The sequence below is a fragment of the Gambusia affinis genome, linkage group LG20, assembly GCF_019740435.1.
Source record: "Gambusia affinis linkage group LG20, SWU_Gaff_1.0, whole genome shotgun sequence".
Lineage (NCBI taxonomy): Eukaryota > Metazoa > Chordata > Actinopteri > Cyprinodontiformes > Poeciliidae > Gambusia > Gambusia affinis.
In genome coordinates, this window is record NC_057887.1 from 3,259,028 (window position 1) to 3,286,325 (window position 27,298).

General features: G+C 39.6%; 1 protein-coding gene and 1 long non-coding RNA gene across 3 annotated transcripts; one reads left to right on the forward strand and one right to left on the reverse strand.

The window, feature by feature from the left end:
• LOC122823178 lies at positions 1 to 26,769 on the reverse strand. Of its 2 annotated transcripts, none has more exons than XR_006369302.1 (3): positions 26,514 to 26,769; positions 24,841 to 25,761; positions 1 to 484 (listed from the first exon to the last, which is right to left on the reverse strand). It is a non-coding gene; the product is annotated as an uncharacterized LOC122823178 (long non-coding RNA). The 2 variants fall into 2 exon arrangements; XR_006369301.1 differs by lacking the exon at positions 1 to 484 and adding an exon at positions 4,875 to 5,813.
• On the forward strand, positions 7,097 to 13,790 carry lrrc3ca (leucine rich repeat containing 3Ca). The gene is made up of 2 exons (XM_044102534.1): positions 7,097 to 7,946; positions 11,724 to 13,790. Exon 2 carries the CDS (start codon positions 11,806 to 11,808, stop codon positions 12,598 to 12,600), a length of 795 nt encoding a protein of 264 aa, XP_043958469.1. The 5' UTR covers positions 7,097 to 7,946; positions 11,724 to 11,805; the 3' UTR covers positions 12,601 to 13,790.
• Positions 26,770 to 27,298: the final 529 nt, after the last annotated feature.

Here is a 27,298-nt window from a genome sequence, read left to right on the forward strand (position 1 = left end):
CAGGCAGAATTTGTTTTAATTTGTTTTTAACAGAAAAAGGAAGGAAGGCTTTCATCTTAACAAGGCGAACTAGATCAAACTAGCAAGCTAAGCTAACTTACACTGTTGGTACAAAGCTACATTTTGTGATTAACGCCAGTTTCTCAAGAATATCTTGCAGAATGATGAATTAGCATGGCTTTAGCTTGAATATCCATTTGACATCACAGTGTTTGAGTGTATTTTTTTTTCCAGGCAACACCCTTGTCTTCATGTGGGTGTTGGAAAATACACAGGAAGTGGGGCGTGATGCGCTTACTGAAGACCAAGACAGGAAGTTGGAATATGTCGCCAAACTCCACATCTTTACAGCAGTAAGGCTTTATAAAAGACATTCTTTTAGCTTCCTACTGGTTCATGTTTACTCCGCTCAGCAGTGCCCTTGGAAGTCCACAACGTGACCTTTAGGGTGAACAGCCCTTCCTGGCTGTCATTGTGAACAGGTCTGAAAGACACAATGAGAGAAGGAGAATTATTAATTACTTTAAAAGGGCAGAGGAAAACAGCCTGGACTGCATCAATCATTAGGGACGTGAAACTCCAGGCGAGTATAACAACTTAACATTTAAAGGTTTGGAAATGGGAAACCGCCAGGAGCCGCTTCCCAAGCAGCCGCTTGGTTTGTGGGATCTTGTTAAAACGAAGCATAATTTCGTCTGTCACACTGGTCAGCAGGTTAGCTCGCGAGGCACAAGTTGCTTATTGGTGTCCCACTTTAAAACGGGTTTTAAAAACGCCAAAAGTAATCATAAATAAAAATGGAAGGGAAAGCCCTGCCCCACCCCCACGTGTTGCTGTATCTAGGAAGACAATTTCCTCATTTACAAGGGACATAAAGTTAGCTGCTTAGAAATATTTCTAAAGCTAAAGAGGTGCCATTCGTCCACTCTTATCAATGTAGCATGGTTTTCAAACTACAGTTTCACTTAAGTAGCTAATTTATTAAGTAGTTGGTATAATTCCACTTTATTCAGTTTATTTATGCAGCATAATGTTGCTTAAGCTCCTTAGTCTTGGTGTAATCACACAAAATGTAGGTTAGGAGTGACATTGGTTCCAATGAGGACTGGAACGATTTAACTGTTTTAGCAGATTGATTACATTTTCTTCCAGTATATTTTTCTATATGGCAGAATAATCAATTGATGGACAAAAATATTTCTGTTTCTGCTGTGATTTAGGATATACCCCTTGTAGCTTTGGTTACTATGGTTTGTAGGAAAAATTGATCTCACAGCCTCTCACAGGGTGATTGCTTCAATTTTGAGGAAATTTGATTTAGTCGAAATGGAGTCAGGCGAAAATAATTCTCTGACTAACGTAATTATTTCTGTAACAACTTATGCATACGCCCAGTGTTCTGTATCCCATATCTGAAAAGCACTTTAGGTTCCTCCTAGGCCCGCTGGAGTTCTCTGCATCACAGATTTGCGAGCAGGAAGCTTGCTTTAAAACTGGAATACTTTATTAAAAATCAAAGGGAAGTCCATTTACAGGAGGAGGTTCACACTCCAACACATCTGACTCCCTTTCTGAGTTTCCTCTCTTGTGTACAACTGCTTGCTGGTTAGAAGTTTTACAGTTATTGATTTTACAATTGCTCAAGCAAAATTTTCAAAGTAGTCTTCCATTTCACATTAAACAATTAGCACTACATTTTAGCTTATTAGCAAAATGGAGTACTTCAGTAAAAATCACATTCTCAGCAACTGTAAAAAAAAACCCCACAAAAACTGTTAGTAAGAGGTACATTCTTCTTAGAAGAAAAGTAGAAAGTGCAATAAATGAGATCATGGAATTACTCATAATATGACACTGGTCAGGGATCAGTGGTGACTGGTGGAACAAAAACTATTGATCAGGGTAAAATAAAACAATTTCTTTTATCAAAATTTCAGAGGTGAAATCAATTAACAATTGAACAACCACATTAGGCTCCATTTATGCTTTGGAAAGTTTACAGCAAGGATTTGATTTCAACTCAATCTATGCAAAAAGAAGGAAAGAGAGAGAGAAGGATGTTTCTATGGTGAGAGTCTGACTGTGATTGTTTGAAGAGATCGAGTTGTGGCGTGTGTGTGTGTGTGTGTGTGTGTGTGTGTATTTGAGGTGAGTGTCTAAAAAAGATGAGATTTGGATCTTTACGTATTTCACTATGATTGATATTCTGCAGAACTAGCCTGTACTGTCTAATGAACCAAAATGGCTAACTGTAATTATTCATCTGATAATCTGACGATATGCATTTCAGTCAGTAGCACAATATCAAATTCCCTAACATTTATTCATTAGCTTATTCATTAGATTATTCTGATGAACATGCCTGTTGGAGGCACGTCTGGTTAATGTTATGGGCTGTGGTTTTAGACTGTAAGCTTATGAACGTACTCTGTATCAAATGTTATTTTTGTCATGCCAGGTTCCAGGTGTCACTAATTCACATTAAACATATTATGTGTACTAATATGTTGAGTCAATGAGCCACTATATAGTTGCCTCACCTCATGGAGTTTTCACACTGGTGCATCCCAAGCTGTGTTTCCATTACGAATGTGCACCGATCTTTGTTGCTGTTCTGTTGATGTTGAAAAATAAAAACAATCTTGCAATTGCAGTGATTCCATTAAATAAGAAATGAAATGAAAATCACAGGTGAACAAGTTTGTCGATGCAATAAGTCATTAGAAGTCATGGTTGCGATTGATGTAAACATTTACATGAGATATTTTTGTTATTCAGGCGTTGAAGCAATAAGCCCCTTATACTTGGGAGCAGCTCCCCCGCTTTGGGGAAATTGCTTTGTGTGATTTTATGGAAGAGCTACACATTCAACATGTTCAAATGACAACTTTTTATGACCTGTGTGATGCTGGGAGAGCTCTGTTGGAGCCACGTCATCCTCCTACTGCTTCCTGTCGTCTTTTTCGCCGTTTCTGCCTGCAGTAACGTCCTGCTGTTGATCAAGTGATGTGAAAGAATGTGTTTTCATTGCAGTTTTGTGAAACACATTTATTTTGATATGGCTAAAAATAAAATAAAATAAAATAAAACACCTCTTCTAAAACTGGCATGTTTCCAATAAGCAGATTTATTTTTCTGAACTTCAGTTTTTGCATCTTATGGTCAATGGGAACGGAGCTACAACTTAAAATAAAATATGTGAATTCTTACTTTGAAAGCAGCAGCTTAGAGTTAGGCAAGTTTTATGAAGATAGAAACGTTATCATGCTCTCAAAACACGTTCAGACACAAGATCGGAAGAAGTGGACGACGATGTGTTGGGCATAAATGTTTTCTGAACACTAAAGCAAGCAAACATGTCAATAGAAAAAAATGATTAGGAACACGTACATGAGCATAAGGGCTTTATAAAAATTGTAATTAGCTTTGTTATTTGATTTATTTTTTCTTCTTTTATGAATACCTTCAAAGCCTTTTGGATTAAAAACAGTAACGCAGCATGTCAGTGCAGGATAAGTGTAATAATAATGTGCTTCAGCAGAAAATCCACAAGCAGGCTTGTGGATTTTTTATTTATTAATTTTTTTTACAAGTGTTTAGTTATCAAAAGCTCTGAACATATATAACATTTTCATATTGGCTCTTAAATGTCTTCCTTCAGTGTGAACGGCTGCAGACTTCAAAGACAGGCAGGCTGAGGTGCCCAACTGGTATTTGCAATAGCAGGGAAATCATTTTAACACAGCGCTCTGAGAGCTTTTGATTAAAAGACCCAAGACAGGCAAAGAAATAAAAAAATAAATCAGGTTAATGCATTCACAAAGACAAGGCAGAACTTTGATCTCGCTCTAGGGCGGTGGGGGGAGAGACTTGTGTGTGCGGTCCTGCTACTGTGTGCCCGAGCACTCGCTGTAATGTCTGCAAGAAGCTAAAAATGTGTACGTTGGTGTGAACAAGTTGGAAAGGGGAAAAAAATTAGGATAAGAAATGAAAGTGAAAGGTAGAGGTCTCATTAATGTAAGTGTTTTTTTGTTTTCTTTGTTCTGCTGCAGCTCAGGGCACACGGCGGTGACATTGTGCTCTCTTTTTCAGGGCAGCAGCTGTTTTTTTTGTTTTGTTTCTCTAAGACTCTCACTCAGCCACCTGCACAAAGATATCAAAGGATGTTCGATTCTGCTTTGAGACATTTAACAAACTGGAGGGAAAACCTTTTCATGTCAGATCTTCTTGAAAGAGTAATGCTCGTTTTTGAATGCAAAGGGAGCCTGAAGCAGCCAACCACGTTGGAGCGTCTAACGTAATTTAATAAGGCTGAGATGGACCGACTGCCAGGGCGCTCTTCTCTGTCTATGAAGACAGTAATCCTATTTCCCCCCCGTTTCCCCGTCATGTGCTTTCACGTCTATCTGATCCTCTTTTTATTGACAAAGACATCCACTTAGACAACGTGCTGTAAAAGGTTTAGCAACAATAGCATTTATTTCATTTAATTCACGTTAAAACCACACAGTTACAAAGACAACAAAATAAATTTTGTCTCATAGTAAATTAGGCCAACCTGCTTTCAGGGTTAACAGAATTTGTTTTTATTTGCCAAATGCCAGAATAATGACAAATAGAGGTAATTAAAAAATTTTCTATCAGTTTTTTTGGGGGTTTTTTTTAATAAAAATGTCATGATTTGTGGTAGTGGTTATGAGGTGGTGAGGACTCTGTGACATCATGGGATAAAAATGAAAATAAATCAGCTGAGATTTCAGGAAGAGAATTGCAGAGCTCCACCGGTTTGGGTCAGTTGGGCGCAGTTTCACCCAAAGTTGCCACTTTTATCTGTTCAAACAAAAATACGCACATGTGAACACCATGGAAACGTCCAGCCATCCCACCATTCAGAAAGCCGACGAGTATTTTGTTTAAAAGATTAATATGTTTTGAGACCCAATTGTTTCAGCCTTCAACAGAGTCCCCACCGACAGGAAGCCTTCATTTCTCACTAGGAGCAAAGCGTGGAACAAGGGGCAGGTTTCCACAACTGTCTTGCTTCTGGAAGTTGTGGGTTTGATTCCTGCTTCCTCCCCTGCCATATAGCAATGTGACCCTGGACAGAGCAACTCAAAGTTGCCTACTCCTCTGCTTATCGGTGGCTTTAATGTTTAGCGAGTAAAGAGGATGTGTAAAGAGCTTTCAGTGGTCAGCATGACTGGAGTGCTGTATAAATTCCACTGCAATTAATATAATGACCATCATTATATAAGAGCAACAGGGCTGAAGCTTGTAAGCCTGAGAACATCAAGTACACAGATGGTTACTTGATTGTAGTAGGAAGTGGTATACTTTATAAAACTGATGGCATCATGAAGGAAGAACTTTATGTAGCACTACTGAAGTTGATGTGAGCACAATTGGATCTTTCAAATGGACATTAAAGCAAACAAGTTCAATGTTTTATTACTTATGTGGCATCAATCCACAACAATTGTCCACTCAAAGCATTTTACAAACCAAACAGCTCCAATTTACAGAGGAACATGTAGTCCATTCAGTCTAATTATATAGACTGATTCTAATGCAATCCGAGCCAAGTCATAAAATGATGCTATCAAGTCCAAGCTGATTGCAGTTCAGTCAGTGACTTTGTCACGATGACTTACAGCTGCATTTCCACAAAAATCTTGATGTTGTTTTCAGGAGTAGAGGCTCTTACTGACAGGGCAGAAGACAAGGAGCATTTACTCCACATTACATAATGCCCCAACGACTTTACTTGTTTGATGAAAATGTTGCATGTTTAGTTCTTTTGTTGAGCAGGTACACTGAAAAAAAAAGAAAATTATTTTGGTAATATAATTTTTTTGTTAGTATTCTGTATTTTTGCACCCTGTGAGTACTTTAGCCTTTTCAAAAGACTGTTCCTTTTTAAAAGAACAGCCCTTAAGGAAGTCTTAAACATACTACTCATTAAAGCTGTGGCATGTAATTTTTATAGAAGATATGTTTTTTCCATATTTATTAAAACTGTCACCATGTCGAGACATAATGTTATCAGACAGCTAAAATATGAAAAGATTTATCTCTCCTACCCCCTCCCTGTGCTGTTACTGTCGTCTGAAGAAATGCACCACTCCCAACCAAAAACAACCAATCAGAGCCAAGAGGTTTGAGGGTATTAGCGCTGTCAATCAATGCTTCTCAATGTGCTAATAGCAGAGAAACAACTCACAGTTCCAGGAAAACCATCTGATCGCCATCATTGGTGCCCATGCTAACTAACCTTGCCATCCTTGGCAGCCTGTAGAGCAAAAGTAGGCGGTGAGCACAAGAGTGATTGACAGCGCTAAGCTCCTCCTCCTGGCTCTGATTGGTTGTTTCTGGCTGAGTGGTGTGTTTCTACAGTTGGTAATGTGAGAACTGAGAGAAAACAGCAGCTGGATTTTTTCCACAGATTATCTGCCTTTTTTATACTGTTACGACATAATGATAATTTTAACAAATATGTACAAAATATATAAATATATATATATATTACTGAAAGTTACAGAATGGTAAAAATAATAGTCCGATGTCACATTGTATTTTTACAATGTTGGGTTTTGTGTAAGGAAGCAGAAAATTATCGTAATTAACAAAAATAAAACATCAGTCTGTGTGAAATTATCTTGTTTCACTTGGTGGATGGAGTAACTAAAATTACAAAAACCTTTCAAATAATATTGTCATTTGCAAAACATCACAAAGCACATGCCTGCAGACAGACAGCAGTAAAGTAAAGTCTTCCAAAATCAAATGCAAAAAAAAAAAAAAAGAGCTAAAAAAAACCCCAGCAGCAAATAAAGGAGTGTGTTGGTTTGGACAAAACAATCCTGTGGGCTTACAGTACTGTCTCATACATTTTAATAAGACATTTCAAATTGTCAAAATGGGGATATTATATCTCACTTAAAGAGCAATGAAATATGATTTTAAGTGCATCCCACAAAGAAAGCAAAAGAAGTTAATCATAAAAAAAAACTGACAGCACCAGGGCGAGCCTGGGTGGAGTATCCCACTTTATTGATTTTAATTCCTTTAATACCTTGGGCCTCGCTGCTTGGCTGACTCTCTCTCTCGCTCCCTCTCTCATGTGGCTGTTTTTATAGTGAATTTGATTTGGGCTTCCTTATCGGCTCGCAGCAGGCAGGAAGAAAGCGGCCAAGGATCCCCAGACCTGGCAGCCAGGCTGGCATGTTTGAAACAACAAGCTTTCAGATCAAACATGATTAGTGTGGGCTGCTAGCATCGCATGAGATCATTTCTGCGTGTTTTGCGTGAGTGTGAGTGTGCGTGTGTGTGTGTGTGTGTGTGTGTGTGTGGGAGGGGCCGCTCACTTAGTGCCACCTGATGCTCGACGCACATCAGGCCCCCTTCAGTCCCGGCAATCAGCACACCGCACGCCAGTGAACGCGTTCAGCTGGACTACCACAAAAAGGCTTTTTACATGAATTTGCCCTGCAGGCGTTCAGCTGCTGCTGCAGAGGAGAACAGCCCTTCAGTGCGCGCGCTCACTCTTAAGTCGCACCGTGCGTCCCGCGCGCTTCACTCGCTCTGCATTCACCGGGAAGGGGGAACAAACTGGGGGGGTTATGTGTACTTTTTTTTTTTAAGAATCCATGAAACCGCATAACCCCCCGCGGGGTCAGTTCACGTTGCCCGGGTTTTGTGGTTGCGTGGAAACATAAACTACAACGACAACAAAAGAGGAGAAGGTTTTCGGTCAGCGGAGAGGAGCCGCGGAGTGCAGGAGCCATTTCCAGAGACGCGTCCGCGGTTTCCCGCAGCGGATCGGGTGCAGAGGTTGAGCGGAGCAGCCTTGTTGTCGCGGACCGATCCGCGGAGCTGATCAGCGGGGGAGCCGCTCCGTCCACCCAGAGACGCGCCATGGAGAGAAGAGCAGAAACGGGAGCGGCGACGTGAGTGCGCGCGATGCCAATTATTACGCACATCAGAGTAGAGTGTACGCTGTAGAGTGTTTTTAGCGTCAAAATGAGTTCTTACCCCAAAAAGAAAAAACTAATATTAAACTGAAATGAACTTAATTTATTTTTATATTTTGAGGACATTTTCTATTTATTTATTTTTTTATTTGACCAAGTTTTTAAACGTTATTGATTTTTTTGCGTCTTAAAATACCTTCACTATATTGACAGTACTATTAGTTTTTAACTGTCAATGAGAAGCTCATTTAAAAAAATAAAAACACTGTTTTCAAGCCCTATAAATTTGAGGTATTGCTTTTATTATTATTACTATTAAAGAGCCGATTTACTGCTTGTAGATTCATAAAGATCAAAAGGTTGTTTTGGCAGTTCTATGCAAAGCCTGTCATCATCATTAATCAGCTAAGGAACATAAATTCAGGTTGCATAACTTCGAAAGTAGATTTTTATTTTCTTTTCATTTTTTCTAATAGCTTTTTATCCAATTCAGAACCAAGCAGTGAATGGATTCCATTAAAATGTCTGATCCATACATTAAAACTGACTGCTTTGAAAAATATTTGCTGCATTTCATTTACTGTGATGGTTGGATTTGAGTCCCCCATAATGGCTCCCTTATGCAGCCGGTGGCTTTTTACAGAGTGGCCCTGACAGCGGGGAATTTATGAAGTGAGTCTGACCTGTGGCTGCTGCGACAGCGCCGGATTTATTCCTGCGTAAATTAAAAGTGGCATAAATAACAATGATGGCAAAACTCCATCAATTTTAGGGAAACGCCAGCAGAGCCTCCTTCTGACTTATTGTGTTTGCTGTTCCACCCTTACACTCTATCCATTTCCATCTTGATCTCATCCAGAAGCAACTTGCCTCCATCTTCAACCACTTAACTCTTCCTCCTGCCAAACATTTGCCCCTTTCCTCCATATCTCAGTGTCTTGCAATGTCCTCTGTGTTGTCACTGTAATCTTACCCCTCGCCTTAAATCCCCTTGATATCATTCTTTCTCCCACAAGCCTGAGCTCCTCATGTGTCCAATTTCACTTCTTGTTCACATGTTTTCACCTCCTCCTCTTCCTCCTCCTCCTCTTCCTCCTCCTCCTGCTTTTCCTCTTACTCCTCCTTCATCGGTAGCCCTCTTCTGCTCCCCAATTATCTCTCGCTGAAATACCAGCCTGGCAAACAGGAAGGGAAAAATGCACCCTTTTGCAAAGGCCGAGTGTCAAATGTACCAGGCTTTGTACTTGCATGCTGTTGTCTTTTTTTTTTTTCTCCATGCGGTTAAACATTTGAAAGTGTCTTATCTTGGCCTTGAGGAAGATGCAAGAATACAGTGCTGTAACAAAATAGCTGCTTTATGCACTGCAAACACAAGCACCAGTGTTATTAATAAGGATTTTATGGGATAGACCAACATAAAGTAGTGCATAATGTGCATATTTATCTTCCTTGTTAACTTTACTGCTATGGCCGAAGAGCAGATAAAAAAAATCTAATTTAAATGAACTAACATTTAGGATTCTCTGTGCTTTTAAATCACTGACAGCACATTGTTTTGTTTTTTTTAATTTGTAAACTTGTAATTTTCTTTGGCAGGTTGAGATTTCGGTCAAAGATTGAACGACCGACATGCCACATACTGATGAATTATTACAGATCATAAAAGTGTCTAACTGATCTCTCTCGGCAGTGCTCTGAATCTATTTTAGAAGGCAACTTTTCTATTCTGGGGATGTAGACCAAGCACAAGTGGGGTTCTTCCTGCGCGGGCTTTTAGGTTAAGATGCAAAAAGAGCCCACTTGTGGGGCTTTCTGTACCTCGTTTTAATTTAGAGTCCTGATCTGTTGGTAACCAATGAGAAACAATCTGCTGATTGCAGAGATGATCCAGCTTCCCTTTGAGATGTTTAACTTTAACCGACTGAATCTGCAGATTAAGCTTCATTTGATTAAATGTACAACTGAAAATCCAGCATAAAGATGCCATGTGTGGACAGGCAGAGAAGAAGAAATTTAGGGTGTTTTCACACCTGATAGTCTAATAGACTGTGGTCGACTGGGGATCAAATCAAAATTGCAACTTTTGTTACATTTTCAGTTGGTGTGGCTCTCTTTCACACTGCACTGTGTGAAACCAAACTCTTTGGAAAACCTGCCCCTTCTGCCCCCTGGCCAGTGGTGACGCTGCATCAAGAACCACTGAAAAAAAACACATGAAAACTTCTGAAGAAGACACAGAGCGCAACTTCCTTCTTCACAAAACGTAAACAAAAATGGATTGGTATCAGATTTTAGTGGTTGTAGGATTTCTGTTTTGTCTTCAAGCCATTTCACCCTAGCGTTTGTTTTAGTAGTATTTACCCAGAATGCCCGGCACTATAGTTTACTTATTGTTTGTTGAGTGGTCTCCAGTCCGCGTGGCATTTGAACCGCACCAAGAGTTCACTTCAACCAATCAGAGACCTCGGGTTTCAGACGGACCAGTTCACTTTTTTGGTCCGCATCAAAGTTTGATTCACATCTCCCCAAATGAACCAAACTTTATAGGCAAACAAACTAGAGTTCCTTTTGTTTAACTGTGAACTACTTACTTAATGTATTTTATAAAATCTTTAAGTCGGTCCAAGACAAAATGTGAAAAAAGGGTATTGATACTTTTGCAAGGAAAAGTGAAATTTCATTGGCTCTTTGGATCAAAACATTTCTCCTGTTTTCCAAACGAAGATACGACTGCTTAGCTGTTTTTCCAGCAATCACACAGAAGCAGCACTGTCCTCAACCCACCCGTGTCACGCGATACTTCAAGGTACATAGAGGTCCATTTCATTTTGTTATCTTGGTAAGCAGATCTTACCCAGTCTCTTGGCATTTAGAAGAAATTAACAAGCGTGATTGAATTACATTTTGTTTTTTTTTTCATTTCGTCCGAGCACAAAGACGGGGCATCACGCTGTCAGGTTTGTTGGCCTAGTTGCTGTTTACGATGTTAGCATTTACCTCAACAAAAGGATTGCATGGCCATCGGTGATGCTACACTCACTGAGAGACTTTTCTTTAGGAGGATTAGTAACAGGATAGGCGGTAGTCCTGATCAGCTATTAATGAAGTGTGTTAGAGTGGGCAGGGCCTGTTATTTTCAATAGCCGAGGTACAAAAAATAAACTGTAATTTAGAGGACAGATAGACAAGCTTTGTGTTACTTGCACTTCTGAGCATCTGCGCCTTTTAGTGACTCGCTCAAACAATCCAAAGTAGAACATTTTAGCAATAAGCAGAGTGGTAAACTGTTAACTCTGAAAATGTGGCCAGATTTAGATCAGGTTCAGCTTGTAACATTATTTTCACATGGTGTTGGATCAGTATGTTAATGCAAGGGTCTAGGGACTGAAATAGCCTCGCGCTGCAGGTCCGTCAATTATAAAAGAGGCAAAGCGACACCGATCACTTTTTTGTGCTTGTTTATTGTGCAGAGTTAAAGCCTGTATTTGATCCTGTTTTTTTTTTCTTCATTTTTAGATGTGTAGCAAAGTAGAGCTCTTTTTCTGACCACCTCCATGTTAAATTGAGCATGCAGCTTTCCTGCTGCCTCCACACTGCAATTAGATAAAAGGCTGTATCCCCGATAGATGACAACTCTGTTTGAAGAATGGTGCTAATCACTTGCATTTTATATTTTTCCATTTTTTTGTTGTTCAAAACGTAGACCTCTCTCTCTCCTTTGCTTCTGACTATCTGTTGCTTTTCCCGCTGTAGGTTCGTCAGCACCAGGGGAGATTGATGTGGACTTCCACCCTGAACTCCTGCGGTCTTCCCTGGAGCATGCCCGTAGCCCACCATGCACCTGGCTGCAGTCTGGCTGCTGCGTTACTCGGTGGTCATGTGTTTGCTGTTGCACAGCTTGGTCTTGATGGCCTTCTGCTTCCATCATGCTGCCACCACTTGCTCCAAGAGGTGCTACTGCTCTGAGACGGAGAGTGGAGGCAAGACGATGCGTTGCAGCAATCTGCAGCTCACGGAGATCCCAGAGGACATCCCCAACGACACGCAACATGTCTACCTTGACTTCAATCTTCTATCCGCAGTACCACCGAATGCGTTTGCTGGTTTGACCCACTTAGTAGAACTGGATCTGTCGCACAACGAGATAAGCCAGCTGGAGCCCGGAGCATTCAGAGGACTCGGTTCCTCCCTGCAGTTCCTGGATCTGTCTTCAAACAAGTTGGTGAACTTTAACCCTGACGCCTTTGAGGGCCTTCGAGCTCGCGCCAATCTGACGAACAACCCGTGGCTTTGCGACTGCAATCTGCAGATGGCATTGCCCCGTGTGGACCTGGAGCCAGCCTCGCTGACGGGTATAGTGTGCCAGACGTCTGATCCAGAGGAAATAGGAGTTCAAGGACTTGCGTTCCTGTTGGAACCGGATATAGACCTGTGTGTGGTGATGAAGAGGACTACAGATGTAGCTATGCTGGTTGTTATGTTTGGCTGGTTCACCATGGTCATTTCCTACCTGGTCTACTACGTCCGTGCAAATCAGGAGGATGCCCGCAGACACTTGGAGTATCTCAAATCGTTGCCCAGCAGGCAGGGCAAGTCAGAGGAGTCCTCCACCATCAGCACTGTGGTGTAGTCACAAACAGAACCTAAAATCCTAAATCACCACAAGCAGGTGTGGCATGTATCTAGAAAGTAATTCTGAATCTCAAGGATTTCCTTGCTGTTGAAGAGAGGAAATAAAACATTTTTATACACAGAAAGACTGAGGTGGATGTAATGTAGTCCGGATAAATAATTCATCTTTCTGGAGGCCATTAGAACTTTTTGTTGGCTGAGTTGATGGCCTTGCCTGTACACTAAGCAAGTAAAAGCAGTGAACTCCAGAAATGGAATACAAATGGGTTTTATCCAGTGGTGCATGTATCTCAATGCTCCTCTACAGTGGTCAAGACACAGTTAGCAATATCAATGGTCTTACAGTGCTATTATCACGCTCTGCGTAATATGTTTCTCAGTAGAGTCCTAATATTATAGACCCATCTAATACAAGTAAAAGTGGCATTTTCAAGTTAATATGATGTTCTGTGAGTTTGTCTTATTGAGAACAATAAAGACACACTGCTTCAGAGCAGTCAATCAAACGTTTGGAACTTTAACACATTTTGGAGATGTTACAGCTGCAAACGCAGGTGAATGTTCAACACAAGGTAAACATAACTGTGAAATGAACATGAAATATGTTTTTTGTGTGGTGCACACTAATCACAATGACAACTGCCTTCCTACGCAATTCCACTTGATTCTCATCTCCCTTCACTGCATCATCTAGAATTTCTGACTTCATTTCTCTAGTTGATTTTCAACCGGGCCAATCAGCAAAAAGTAAGGGTTGTGAACAATGGCGTTAAGTTTCTGTGCTGTTTTACAATTGCAGTCTGCCTAAATAGGGTTGTAGTTTGGCAATGGCAGTGGAGCGTAGGATGTGAACAAAGACATTCAGTCCGTGTTGGCCACGCTTCCAAATATTGAGCAATTCAAATGGGAGCAAGAGGAATGTTTAAGACATTTTATTGCTGGCAAAGATGTTGTTCAGCTCAGCACTTCTCTCTTGACATCCTTGGGGGATGGTAGTTTATAACGCACATAATTTCCAGTAACTTTCAAAGCTTACTGGAAATGCATCATGTCCAAACATTAGTCTTTGGATAAAATTAGGTCAAACTTAAAAGAGAGTTCACGCCTCCAGGAAGCAGTCATTTCACAATAGCTGTAGGTCCAGACCCTTTGGACGAAGCCAGGAGTAAAACAAGGCGGTGAATTGTACCAGAGTAGGTATACATACAGTACAGACCAAAAGTTTGGACCCATCTTCAATTAGATTCAATTAGAAGGTGGGTCCAAACTTTTGGTCTGTACTGTATGTATTCAACTAATTTTTCTACAGTAAATCTAAGTTCTAAAATGATATCCCAAGCTTTGTACATTTTTTATCTATTATCTGAAATGGACTGTGATAGACTGGCAACCTGCATGGGGTGTACCCCGCCTCTCGACTATTGTTGACCACTGGAGATAGGCACCAGTACCCCTCCTGACCCTACTAGGGATGAGAGTGTAAGATGATGGATGGATGGATGGATGGATGGATGGGTCTGAAATGGAAGGATAATGACACAACTGCTAATTAAACAAGACATAGCCAAGTACATAAATTGACAAGAAGTAGCTATCAGTCCATCTGTAACTCTAGAAGCCGCAGACATTCACAGCTAAAGAAGAATATTCTGTTTAATGGGACAAGACGTTTTCAGTTTTACATATCTGGCCTTTGTAGAAGAGTAGCATTAAGAAAACCATTGCTAAAAGGTCTCATTTCCAGCTTATCACTATGAATGGGTGCCTGGAGGGCTGTGGGTAAATGTGGAAGAAGGTCTCGATGGATGTGACCAACACTTAATTACATTCAAAACTCTGTGTGTGGGGGGGTGGGAAGAGGCTACAAGTGAAGATGGCTGCAGTTAAGTACAGGACAATCCAGGAGGAAAGATTTTGAGGCAGCAAAAGACTTGAGACTGGAGCGAAAGTTCACCTTCCAACAGGGAAACAACCCTAAACATTCAGTCACAATGGAATAGTTTAGATCCTAGTGTATTCATCTGTTAGAATGGCTGCATCAAAGCATAGATGTAAATCCAACTAAGAATCTATGGAAAGGATAGTCAGATCAGATAATCCACCCGACCTGGCTGAGCTTTAGCTATTTTGCAAAAGAAAAAAAAGAAAATCAGTTTCTAGATGAGTTTAGGGAGATAAACCCCAAACGACTAGCAGGTATAAAAAAATTGGCTCTGATTGACTCAGTTAATTACAAATGCAAACCATGTATGAAAACATGCTAAAACTGTCCTTCTCCTTCACAGTCATGCAGTACTTTGTGTTGGTCAATCAGTTTTAAATTAAAAGTGTGGAAGTTTGTGATTGCATTGTGGAGAAGAGCGAAAAGGCTTAGGGCTAAAAATACTTTTTCCAAAGCAGTCAATCTTACTTGTATAAAAATTTACTTCCGTGATTTATATTTAATTCTTCATTTATACCAGATGGATGGGGTAAAAAAATGCTTCAGACATCCCACTTTATTATCAAGATGTCAAATTAGATTGGTCTGACAAGCAAATATTCAAATGGTGCAAGAAATGTGAGAACAGTAATCTAAACAAGGACAATTTTTATAATGAGATTAGAAAATGACTGTCACTCGGAGTATTTTTGGCACAGGTGAAAACACATTACAAAGGATGAGAGAAAATGTTATAATGTAATTTTTTTTAGATTATTTGTGTTGTCTTTGTCACATGTATTTTCTATGTCATGCAGGGACTTTGCAGATTTATTTTTGTGGTTGTAAAACTGGAAGCTTTTGGTCCTCTTAACTAGATTACCCCAGCTGCTGTTTTCTTTCCATCTAACATCCTTATTAAGCAGCCAGGGTGTCTCTATGAATTATCTATAATGCAGTCACTCCCGTGTGCTTTACAAATAACATTTAAGAGGTCAGGGCTGGTCAGTCCATTAAAGGAGGCAGCAGGGAAGTGAACTTTCCATTTCGCCAGAGCATATGGCAAAGAGCAACACGCACAAATGCATTTGAGCACCTGCTGATGAAACAGTCGATACCAGACCAAGACTGCAAAAACAGGGAAATGCATTTGTACGGGAGGCATAATTGAATCCATTACTGCCCAAACCCCACGATGTGCTCATCGTACCTTTCTCCAGCAGAAAACAGCCCGATGTGGTGTTGAATAATGCAATCCCATGTCCGAGATGTGGGAAAGGGTTTGTCAACAAGGGTTTTCCTTGTGTTTGACACACTAATGCCTCCAGAGCAGAGCGAGACCAATAAGTTATTCATGAATATCACAAAGAAATAACTTGTGCAGAAAGGTCGGGACTGCACCCATCATCTTCTGTGACCTACTTCTTGGGAGAAATGAAAAGATAATGCCACAGGGAATCAGCGCCTCTCTGCTGTCTGACTTACATTTGTTGGGTGAAGCACTTTCCAAATGCCCTTGAGCTGCTGGGGAGTTTCTTGAGGACTCATTTTAGGCTCTCGCTTTAGTTCGTTAATGTCCATTACCAGCGCAGGACATCATATAGCTGTGTAAATGCGGTACCACTTCAAAATCATTTCACTGGAAATATGGATACACTTTAGACTTCTAGTGATATTATGCCATTCAATGACATCTGAAGTAGGTTAATGTAGGAGTCACGCTAACCGAGAAGGAAATGTGAAACAAGAGTCTCACAAAGGAGTTGGGAATAATACGTTGGTCTATTGAAGGAGAGAGGCGGAGGAAGTTCAAACCATTTCTTCTGTCAATCACAGTGGTCAAGGATCTTATCCCCTACTCCAACATCTCTCCACCCGGTTGTTTAACCCAGTGTTTCCCAAGCCTGGTCCTCAAGGCACACTGCCCTGCATGTTTTAGATATTTCCTTGCTTCAGTCCAGCTGATTCCAATTGATGACTGATTAACGGGTGTTTGTTGAACTGCAATCAGTTGAATCAGGCACATTAAAGAAGGGAAACCTCTAAAACATGTAGGACAGTGTGGCTTCAGGACCAGGGTTGGGAAACACTGATCTAACCCATCAGCCAGGCAGAGATTTACAGTTAAAATGCCTTTACTGTCACTGTGCAAGAAAACACAACAAAATTTTAAAAATAGCAACTATCAAGAACTGTAAAAAAATGAATAAATAAGTATATTTAGCTACATAATGTGCTAATGTAATATAAAAATATGGTAGAAACAACTGGGTTATAAAGGGAATGATGATCAGGGTTTGGATTAATTTGTAGTGTTCACTGCAACAACTCTAGAAAGAAACATGTTGTCTTTTTAAGATAAGACAAAGATATTCCTTTATTGAACCCAATGGGGACAAATTAAAAGTACTAACACATGTAAATTAGAAAATACCTCAATAAAATTAAAATTAAGCAGAAAATTTGTTCTACAATCTAAAATATTCAAGCATGACAAAACAGCAAAAAGAACCCTTTAAGGAAGGGATGTCAAACTCATTTTCATTTCGGGCCACATCAAGATCATGAAGGTCCTCAAAGGGCTGTTTATGGCAGAATGTACGAATATCCTATTAAAATATTATAAATTTCTATGTATTCAGTGAGTAGTTCTTAAAATGTAAAAATATTGGACATATTTCCCCATTTATGTCATTTGGCACTACAGAAACAAAAACAGATTTGATATGACTGATAGATTAATATTTGCACAGCTTTGTTGTGTGGCCCTCTTGAGTCTTCAGGGCCACATAAACATCTATTTATTGTCCTCTCAAAATCATCAGAGTAGAAAGAAACTACAGCAACGAGGAAAGACTGTAATTGTAACACCTATTTAGTGTTTCTTATGATTAATCGAGGACTTTTTTCAAACATGATGGGAACATCAATACTGACCTTGGTGGCAAAATGGGCGACTGGCTCCTTCCAACAATAAAAAACTTAAAGTGTTTTAGAAAAGCAAAGTTATACTGTCTCTGACTCAGAGAGAGAAGTGGAGTCCTTTATAGCAACAAATTAACTTATGCCTTAAGAACCTTATGGGAACAATTTACAGTAATCAAGCTGTGTTTCCATTGATCATATAATAGTGAAAATTGGAATTCCCAAAATAAATTTGCTTAATGGAAACATGTCAATTTAAACAACAAAAAGAAACAGCTTACATTTTTATGAGAAAAAAAATCTGCTAGGATAAGGTTGTTTTTTTTGACTGTATCAAAATTATTTTATTTTGCAAAACCACAAAACACTTTTTTTGCATCCCATGAGTCATGTGATCAGCAACCGGATGCTACTACTAACGGAAAAGACAGAATACAACAAAGGAGTAACAGAACAGGATGATGGAGCAGCAGGTTATTTTTAATGACTTATCATGTGAACAAACTTATTCAGGTGTAATCATAGTTGCATTTCTTATTTAATGGAAACACTGCAATTGCAAAATTTTGTATTTCTGACATTGACAAAGTGTTGTGCACATTTGTAATGGAATCGCAGCTGTTTTTGGACTATGAAGGGAGGTGGGGGGGAGCTGGAGTTCCCAAAGAAAACCCATATGTAGAGGGAGACACTTGCAGATAATTATTAATTGATATGCTGGCTGTTTATTGAATATGCCATGTTTTCTCACCCACGCCCCATTTAATCAGCTCCTATGTTCTGATTTGTGGAGTTGGTTGTGCAGAAAATGATATTGATCTCAAGGAAGCCCTGAAGCAGTCTCCCGTGACAAGCAGGAGGCTCAACAGTACTAAAAAATAGATGGTAAGCCTCTCTCCTTGACATTTCCTGCCACACACACACACTCCAGCACACACGCGCAAGCACCCCTTTGCTCTTGTTAACACACTCTGGCGGTGGCTTTGAAAGCAGCAGCTCCTAAAGGAAAGCCACTCGCCACAAGAACGGACAAACTGAAAACTACTAGCAGATGTGTGTGTCAGTATTTCTCCCGGCCGATTGGAGTGTGTTCCTTCTTTTGTTCGGCCGTATGTACGACAGGTGTGTTTGCATGGCGGGAGCGAGGGTGGAGGTAACCCGACGCCTGTGTTCGCCGACACACACATCAATGTCGCTGAGGTTAATTTAAATTTCAAGGCAGCTCGGCTTGCCCCATCTGCAACCTGGGACACGTTACACTGGTGTGAGCATTACAACTGCTGGGTAATGGGACACAAAGTGAGGGATAAGGTGACTCATCCAATCCCACAGAGCGCAGGCCGGCTCGGAGTTCAGTTGCAGCTGAAGTGCTTTCTGGGTCTGAGATCTCTTAAGGCAAGGATCCGATGGGCCACATGAGAAACGGCATCTTTTAGAGAAAAAGTGAAGCGATAAAAGATGATTTTCTTTTGTTTTGTTTTTTTTTATCTAAAGATTGGAGCATTCAATTCCCTTGTTAATAAAAGAATAAAGCATCCACCTGCTTTGGGTGAGTTCTGTCACCAGTTATGTTAAAGAAATCATTGCATATGTTCATTTTATGTTTTATAGCTCCCCCTATGGAACAGAGTGAGAGGTTTAAATATGAACCCATTTGTTAAGAATGCACTGAAAAAAGAAAAGTGATCTAACTTTTTAAAAAAAATTGTTGATTTATTACAAGTACTCAAATTAAGTATATCCAAGTTACATTTATTAACTTGTCATGTTAAACAAAATTAATTACATTAAGTTGATGAACTTACTTTGACTACATGTAAAATGTAGTCAGATTACATTTAACTACAATTACTATTTAGATCAATTTAAATAATTGATCAAAACATAAAAATCTGGCAAAAAAACAAAACAAGAAAACATTTTTCCAACTCAATTTCTTTCAACTTTATGAAAAGCTGCAGGTTTGCGGTTGGTTTATTTTTGGCTAAAACAATTTTTTTTCTTCATCCAGTGAAGTTACCTTTACTTGATTATAGTTCCACCAAAAAAAATCTGAGCATTTTTTCGAGACAAAATCTCAGATATTCCAAAAAGCTGACACTGTTGAATTTTGAAAATCTAAAATTTATGACAACAATCACAAAATTTGAGTTTTTTCTAGCAAATGTTTTGACTTATCAAATTCAGAAATTTCCTTGTTTTTTCTAGAAATTCTGTATGACTAATCTCAAAATGTTTTTGTCTTTTTGTGAAAATGTACGGTACTCCTTTTCTGTCTACAATGGCCCTAATGCGCCATCTTAAAATACTGTTCAACTAGTGTTTTTAGTTGGCCTCCATTTGCCTGCTTATTTTATACATGCCGCAGAATGTATTGCAGTAGTCGGGTACAAGGACACAGAGTGAAACTAACTAAAAGAGCAGCTGAAGTTCAGAAAAAACTTGAAATGTTTCCAGAAAACATAAAAAATGGAATCAAAAGAAAGTCTTGCTCCTTTTGGATGTTCTTTGATATGGTCTAAAACATTTGCACAAGACTGTTTGCAAACCCACATTAAGGACAAAAGCTACGTTGTGTAAAAGTCATGCCAAAGTGAGTAGCTATAGAGCTTCTCATGGAAAATTTACGTCTCATCACTGTCATGGTGACAGCTGTGAAATCATTTCCTGAGCGACATCCTTTCATGTCTACACATCCGTCCTGAGGAAGAGCTGTCTGGCTCCGTTTCCACAGTTTCCACACATTATCACCTGACTGGGCCAGCTCCGGTGAAACATCATTTTCCAATGTAATCACAGGGTTGCTTTCACTTCACATGAAATCACATGCTTAGTAACGTCAGTCGCAGAGAAAAAAAACAACAAAAAAACAAGTGTTGTAGGATCGATGGTGTCAGGCATCAAGAGTAAACATGAAACTCTCTGGATCTGATCCAAGTATGTCAAAGTCGGTGATCTGGTGTTGCCTTGCAAATTTTACGGAACGGCGGCTAAACTCGGAGCAACCTTTATGCAGATTCAGAAAAAATGATTGGCATCCACAGTAAAGAAACATATCTCATGCGAAGTTGCCCAGAGGCCTAATGATTTTGTGTCTGGTTAAAGCTGTGTATTTATTTATTTGTTGAAACTGTCACCATGTTGTTACAGCATTATGACATAGATAATCTGTGAAAAAACTCCTGCTCCTCTGCTTCCTTCAAGTGTTAGCGTTAGGTCTTAGCGCTGTCAATCATTCTTGTGTATGCCTCCCACCAATGACAGCAGAAAAGTGTTTTTTTCTGTAAGGGTAAGTTGTTTCTCCACCATTATCACATTTAGGAGCGCATACCTGAGAATGATTAACAGCACTAAGCTCCTCCTCCTGGCTCTGATTGGTTGTTTCTGATCATGAGCCGGGCATTTCTTCAGACAGCAAAAGTAGCTCAGAGAAGAAGTGCAGAAGATTGATCTTTCATAGATTATCTGTTGATTATCTGTCAGATTGGTGCAAATCTAGTAAATAACTAAATTTAAAGTGAAAAAATTCAAACTTCATTCAATTTTTTAGAAATATTATGATACTGATTATGACTAAGTTTTTTACACACAACATAAGTCTACAGTGGGTCTTTGCCTCAAGCCTAGTGGCTGAAAGAAACTAACCTCTGACTCATGGATATAGCCATGGATTTTTAATTTAGAGTTCAAGTACAAATTGTGCTACAAGGAATTTTAAGAAGAAGCAACAGTTGTGTAATTAGTGACTTTGTTAAGAAACTTATTTGTCAATCTGGGATTTCCCCCACTATTCAAATCCAAGGTTGGATCTTTTCCAGTTGTTCCTGTTTAAAATTGATCTACATCTCTAACAGACGGATTCATTTCAAGGCTTTTCACGTCTTCCAATATGGAGTGAATAAATATGTCTGCACCTGTATGCAGGCATAACAATGGCAACAATGTTTTAGCAGATGATTGTGAATTGAAGGCAGAGAAGTTCTCACCTGAATGCTAATGCATCCGATTTATTTCAAGTGTGTTTTAACACATTATAGTGTCTGAACAATGGTGACTGTAGATTAATGACAAGCACATTCAAAAGCCAGAAAACTGATAATAGATGGCCAATCATATTCCAAAAACTTTCTTATTGTTGGCTTCCTTTCAACTGTAGCATAAAAATAGAGAAAGAAAAGAAAAGGAGAAAAACAAAAAGCCATACAATCTGAAGATTCAGGAGGTCAAAATGAAATAGGGCCTACTTTGTTTTTGGGAGCTTTACTGACTGGCGAATAGATCAACTGAGAGCCGAGACGCGTCCAGCTGTGCTTGCCTCATAATAAACTCACTGCATTGTTTTAGTATATTCAGAGGACACAGATGCACCGCACTAAATCCATAAGGAATCATGCAGCAACGAGACAATCTGAATCTTTGGTTGTAATATTACCACCACCAGAGGGCGCTCCCATCTTGTCCTTATGTTGATATCTAAAGTCTGGTGTGCTCCCTGATTCATACCCAGTGGACATCTGCATTAATGAAATGTAACCTTTTTATTTATCTGCTGTTTTTGGTGATATTATGTAGCAGTTTTCCAGGACATGACGTTTCCTGGAGTCTAAATAAAATTCCTTTGATTTTCTTCTGACAGTATATTATGGTTACAAAACTAAAACTCTAATTCAGAGCCTGTTCAGAGCTACTTTATTAGCAGCTGATGTTAGAAAGTTCTCATAGACAGTTTCTCATCTCTCCTCTGCATTGTGTGTATACTTGAAGCAGTTACATGTAAACAGATTACAAAACCCAAAGTGGCCTACACCTGAATTCATAAGAGAGCATTAATAGGTGGAATTAAACTGCAGCACAACATCAAACTTAACGGTCCTGCTCTTTGACATGATGAACTTGAACTGAGCCCCACTAAACAGTGACATTTTAGAGGGTGAGCTCACAATAAGCTGAGAAACATTTAGTTCTAACTGTATCAACTTTCTGCATGGAACAGTAGCAACTACAGAGCTGGTCGAGATGGCACAGACAAGTGAGTTTCAGACTGTTAAAGCTGTAATATGTTTTTTACATATTTGTTAAAACTGTCTCTAGGTTGTGACAGCTTAATATCCTGGACAGGTCAACAGTGTTGAACTGATGACCTTTCCAGGACGTACGCTGCCTGTAACACAATGACGCCAACCCATGATGACCCTTTGAAGATAGGGAGTTATAGGTTATAGATAATGGATGGATGTTTCTGCTCTAATGACTCTGTTGTTAGTGCCACATCAGAACCTGCTGCAGGCAGGGACTCAGGTACAGCAGAGATTAATGTTCTGTAACTGCATTTGTTTTTTTCTCTGTCCATCATGCAGGTAAGTGGATTTTATTCATGAGTGAATCAGAGCAGCAGCCTCAAGTTGCCTCCTTAGATGCATGAATTAGTGAAAACGGTGTCCCACATATTCATAGCTCCACACACAACAATTGCACGTCACACTTCACCTTTTCCCAGTTCAAACAAGAGATAACCAACAAAGCCAAGTGCAAATGTTGGTCATTCCAGGAAAACACAAAGCATATTAAGAATAGAAATCCCACATAAATGGGACTGACTTTCAGTTTCACTCTCCCGTGGTCACAGGAAATGCCCGCTTCCTTCAGGCTTCTTTGTGATCCTGCTTGTGATTTCCTTCAGTTAGACACCCTCATTCATAAACTACTAGCTCAGCTGAATCACCAACGACGGAATTTACTAGAGAGATCTGCATAAGTTCCTGTTCTTGGAAATGGAAAGTGTTTTTAGAAACATCTTAGGAGACTATTAGAGAATTAATAAATTGTTACAAAGATAATAATATTCTATAATTATACATAATAGAATATTATTGAAAAGTTAAATGATTTTTACTCACATCAGTAAACTGTTGTAATGTAATGAACCTTCTGACTTGTTGAAACCACCTGATCGTGTACAACAAAAAGTCTATGCCATCTGTAGAACTTTGACATAAAAGTGCAATAAAAAAAAAAACATAAGCTATTTCTATCCTTTTTTTTAACCTTAAATAATCCTCACTCTACCATACAAAAGAAAAAAACGCCAGTATTTATAAGTATGGTCATTATTAACGTAGACACTTACTAAACAGTGAAAGCTCTGCACAGATTAATCTAGATCAGTCTTTCCCAAACTACAATCACCAAACCACTGGTGGTCTGCAAAGGTACTGCATGTATTTGTCGTGATGTGAGGTCAAAGTGCGACGCGTACCGTTATCTTACCAAAAGATTGTGTATAAAAAGAATAATAGTGTACAAGTTGCTTATGATGGGGGTCGCTCAAAAGAAAAGCTGGCAGTGTTTAGCTTGAGCAACAGGGTGTATACAGCAGGGTAAGACCTTAAAACGGACACACCTTCAGATGCATCAAGTTGTTTGCTTGTTTCCTGGGTGTGTACGTGCTTCATGTTGGAGAAAAATTCTGCTTCATCAGAACTGCTTGAGCGATTTGTTTGCTGCAGAGGAGTCTTGTGTTCAGTTGATGCAACTGAGACCTAAACCAAACAATCATTGCATTTTTTTTATAAAACTCTTAATAACGATGCTCCAAGTCATTTGTCCAATTGACTTTTAAGGAAAGAACGACTTAGATATCTCAAGTCTTCTGTGTCCAAATAGGATTTCTGATTCATTTAACTAAACAAACAAAAAAAAGTCAAAATCGGAACATGATGGGGTAAGATTTAATGATTGACTCTGCCTAATTTTAGGACCTCTTCACCTGCAGTCCAGGATTTTTTAAATCTCAGACTGGCGACCTGTCCAGGGTGACCCCGCCTCTCGCCAGGAATGTTAGCTGGAGATAGAAACCAGCACCTCCCAACCCCATTAGGGACAAGGGTGTAAGAAAGTGGATGGATGGGTTTTCATACCTGATATGCCAGTAGACTCATTTCGATTGGGAACTAAAATTGCAACAATTGTTAAATTTTTTCACAAAATGTAAACAAATATTGGAAAAGCGTCAAATTTTAGCCTTTTTAGTCTTTGGTAAAAGACGACAAGCCATTTTTGTCACTAGTGCAAGATTTGAACATTTGTTTTGGTTGTATTTACCTAGAATGCCCTGCACTATAATCCACGTCCTGCTTTTGGAGCCATCTCTGGTACACTTGCATCCACTTTTGCATTTGAACAACACTTTAATAGAATCGAGATCTAGGTTTTTAACCGGACCACTGTTCGCCTTTTTGGTCTGCATTAGAGATTGATTACGGATTCACACCTCTCAAAACAAACCGGACTTTCTAGGCAAACAAAATCGAGTTCAATTAATGCAGATTAAACAGGCCTGGTGTGAATGCACCCTTAGTGTGAATAGTAAAACACCAAATATTGACTACTTACACTGGAACATCAAGTGCTTCTTGCTCTTTGAGGATTCTCAGGATCCGCTCTACAGCCAAGTAAAAGGAGTTTCACCTTGTCATGTTAGGTTGCACCAGCTGAAGTTTACAATGTTCTTCAACCACCTCTTCAGCAACAGTAGACCTCACAGTCTTGTTCCAGAGATCCTGGCGCTTGGAGAAGGCCGACCTCGACAATTTCTTCTAGGCCTCTGCCTTGTTTGCGTTTTTTGCATCCACCAGATTGACCAAATGGTCAGTCATCATGGTGCCAACTTGGATGAATTCTACTTCCTCATCCTGACAATCTTGTGTTGGATCGTCATCAGTTGCCTCTTCACCAGTAACGTTGTTGTTTTTGTCTCCTCCAAGCACTCAGACGACCTTAACAAAGTTTGATCTCTTGTCAGTTGTGGTTCTGGCAATCTTCTCACAGACTGCATATTAACAATGTACGTCATTCAATGTGCTTGCCAAGACGTCAAACGTGTGAGTGCCCTTTAACTGCATGCATACAAGACCAACAGAAGGTGCTTAGATTCAGCCAATGGGCTGCGATGAAAGCAATGAAACTCCTCCTCCTCGAAGTCCAGCAATCAGTCGTTGTGGCCATGTATGGCACCTTCCTCATTGCTAATGTAGCTTTATCAGGTTTGAGTCGCACAGTGGTTCAAGACATGATGGAGCAGTTCGGCTGCAGATCTTGGATAAGGCTCTGAAATGCTGGCTGCTCAACAAGAGAGAACAGATGGAGACCATGAACTATAAAGTTCAGAATAGCCTTGTTGACACTCTTCTGAAAGACTTGCATTGTTTCGTCTAGCTTCATCTGTGTGAGGTTTGTGAGAAAACCTTCAGATTTTCTCTTGCAGGCTGTTGTAGTCAATTCATCATATTTCTCCAGCTGCCTTGTACGCTTCTTCTATAAAGACAAAAAAACACAGACCTTTGGTTAAAGAGAGCTAACTCAAATAGGCATCAAAAGTATAACACACATTGATGGTGGTAGACAACTAGGTAAATAACAAAATTGCAATAAAAAGTTTTATTACTTCTCACCTTTAATAAAATAATGGAATTTCAACATATTTTGTAGAGGATGGCTGGGGGAAAATAACTTCAAATAACATCACAATTCATTTAACATTTTACCTTCTTTACAAGTAATCAGCAACTATATTCATATTCTTTTATTTCTTATTATAGTCAACTTAAAGCTACTGTTGCAAATATTTTTTTTTTTTGTATAATACAGGAGCATTTGTTAATTTTTGAATGAGTGAAAGGATTCACAGTTTAATAATATATATGGTAATTTAATGACCATTGTAAAATATGACTCAGAGAAATTCTCAGCCGGAAACAGCAGAACACCGACCGCTCACTTAGCGGTGCCGCCCTCTCAATCAGGTCACTATCTGACCTCAGAATGGATCTACCCTCCTGTCCTGCGACAGTGTAGCTACCTCTGGGTGCGCAATATTTGTCGTTTCGGCGCTCAAATTGCGCCATATTTTCACTCAAACTTGTCACCAAGCTTAGAACATTAATTGTCGGTTGTACTTCAATAATTAGTCACGGCATTTAACTGCAACCACTTAAAACCTCAGCCAACTTCATTTTACGATTTTGTAAAATTGAAAAAAAAAAAAAAAAAAAAAAAAGTCTGCTTACCTCAATGTGCTTTGTCGGGTTGGAAGGCGAGTTCTTAAATACAGAAATATAGCTTGTTTATGGTAAACACAGAAGACAATTGATACGAACAAATCTTATTTAGTCCTGAAACTTCAAACGTCGAGCTCAGACACGGCTATGGCTGCGTTGGCTTCTCCGCTTGAGTTTCTCCTACAGTTTCCATTGCTGAGTAGCTACCATGTCAGCTCGAGACACTTAACCAAGATGACCTCACTCCAAACCCCAGGTGTGGGCGGCGACTGTGATTGGTTCCCCTTCTTGCGAAGATCATAACGTGTATCCATTTCTCTTCAGTAAAGAAAAATAGCAACAGCGGACTGAAAACGCTATAGGCTGGGCCAAAAGGAACGAGTAACGACAAGCTAACTGGAAATGTAGAGTCAAACGTACAGCATTTATTTTAAATGTAGTGGAGTGAAAGTCACAAGTTCCTCATAAAGTACACACTCAAGTAAAGTAAACTGTTCTTAACTTGAGTAAAGTACATTTCACACAAATGTACTTTACATTTGAGTTAAATGTAAAGTACTTTAAATGTACTTTGCATTAAAGTACATTTAAATGCAAGTACGCAAGTACAATACAGTACGCAAGTAAATATGCTGTACAGTGATGGGCTGTAGTCTATCTATCCATCCATTCATTTTCTAACACCCTTGTCCCTAATGGGGTCAGGAGGTGCTGGTGTCCATCTCCAGCTAACGTTCTGGGCGAGAGGCGAGGTTGACCCTGGACAGGTTGTGAATCTAATCATCCCACTGAAT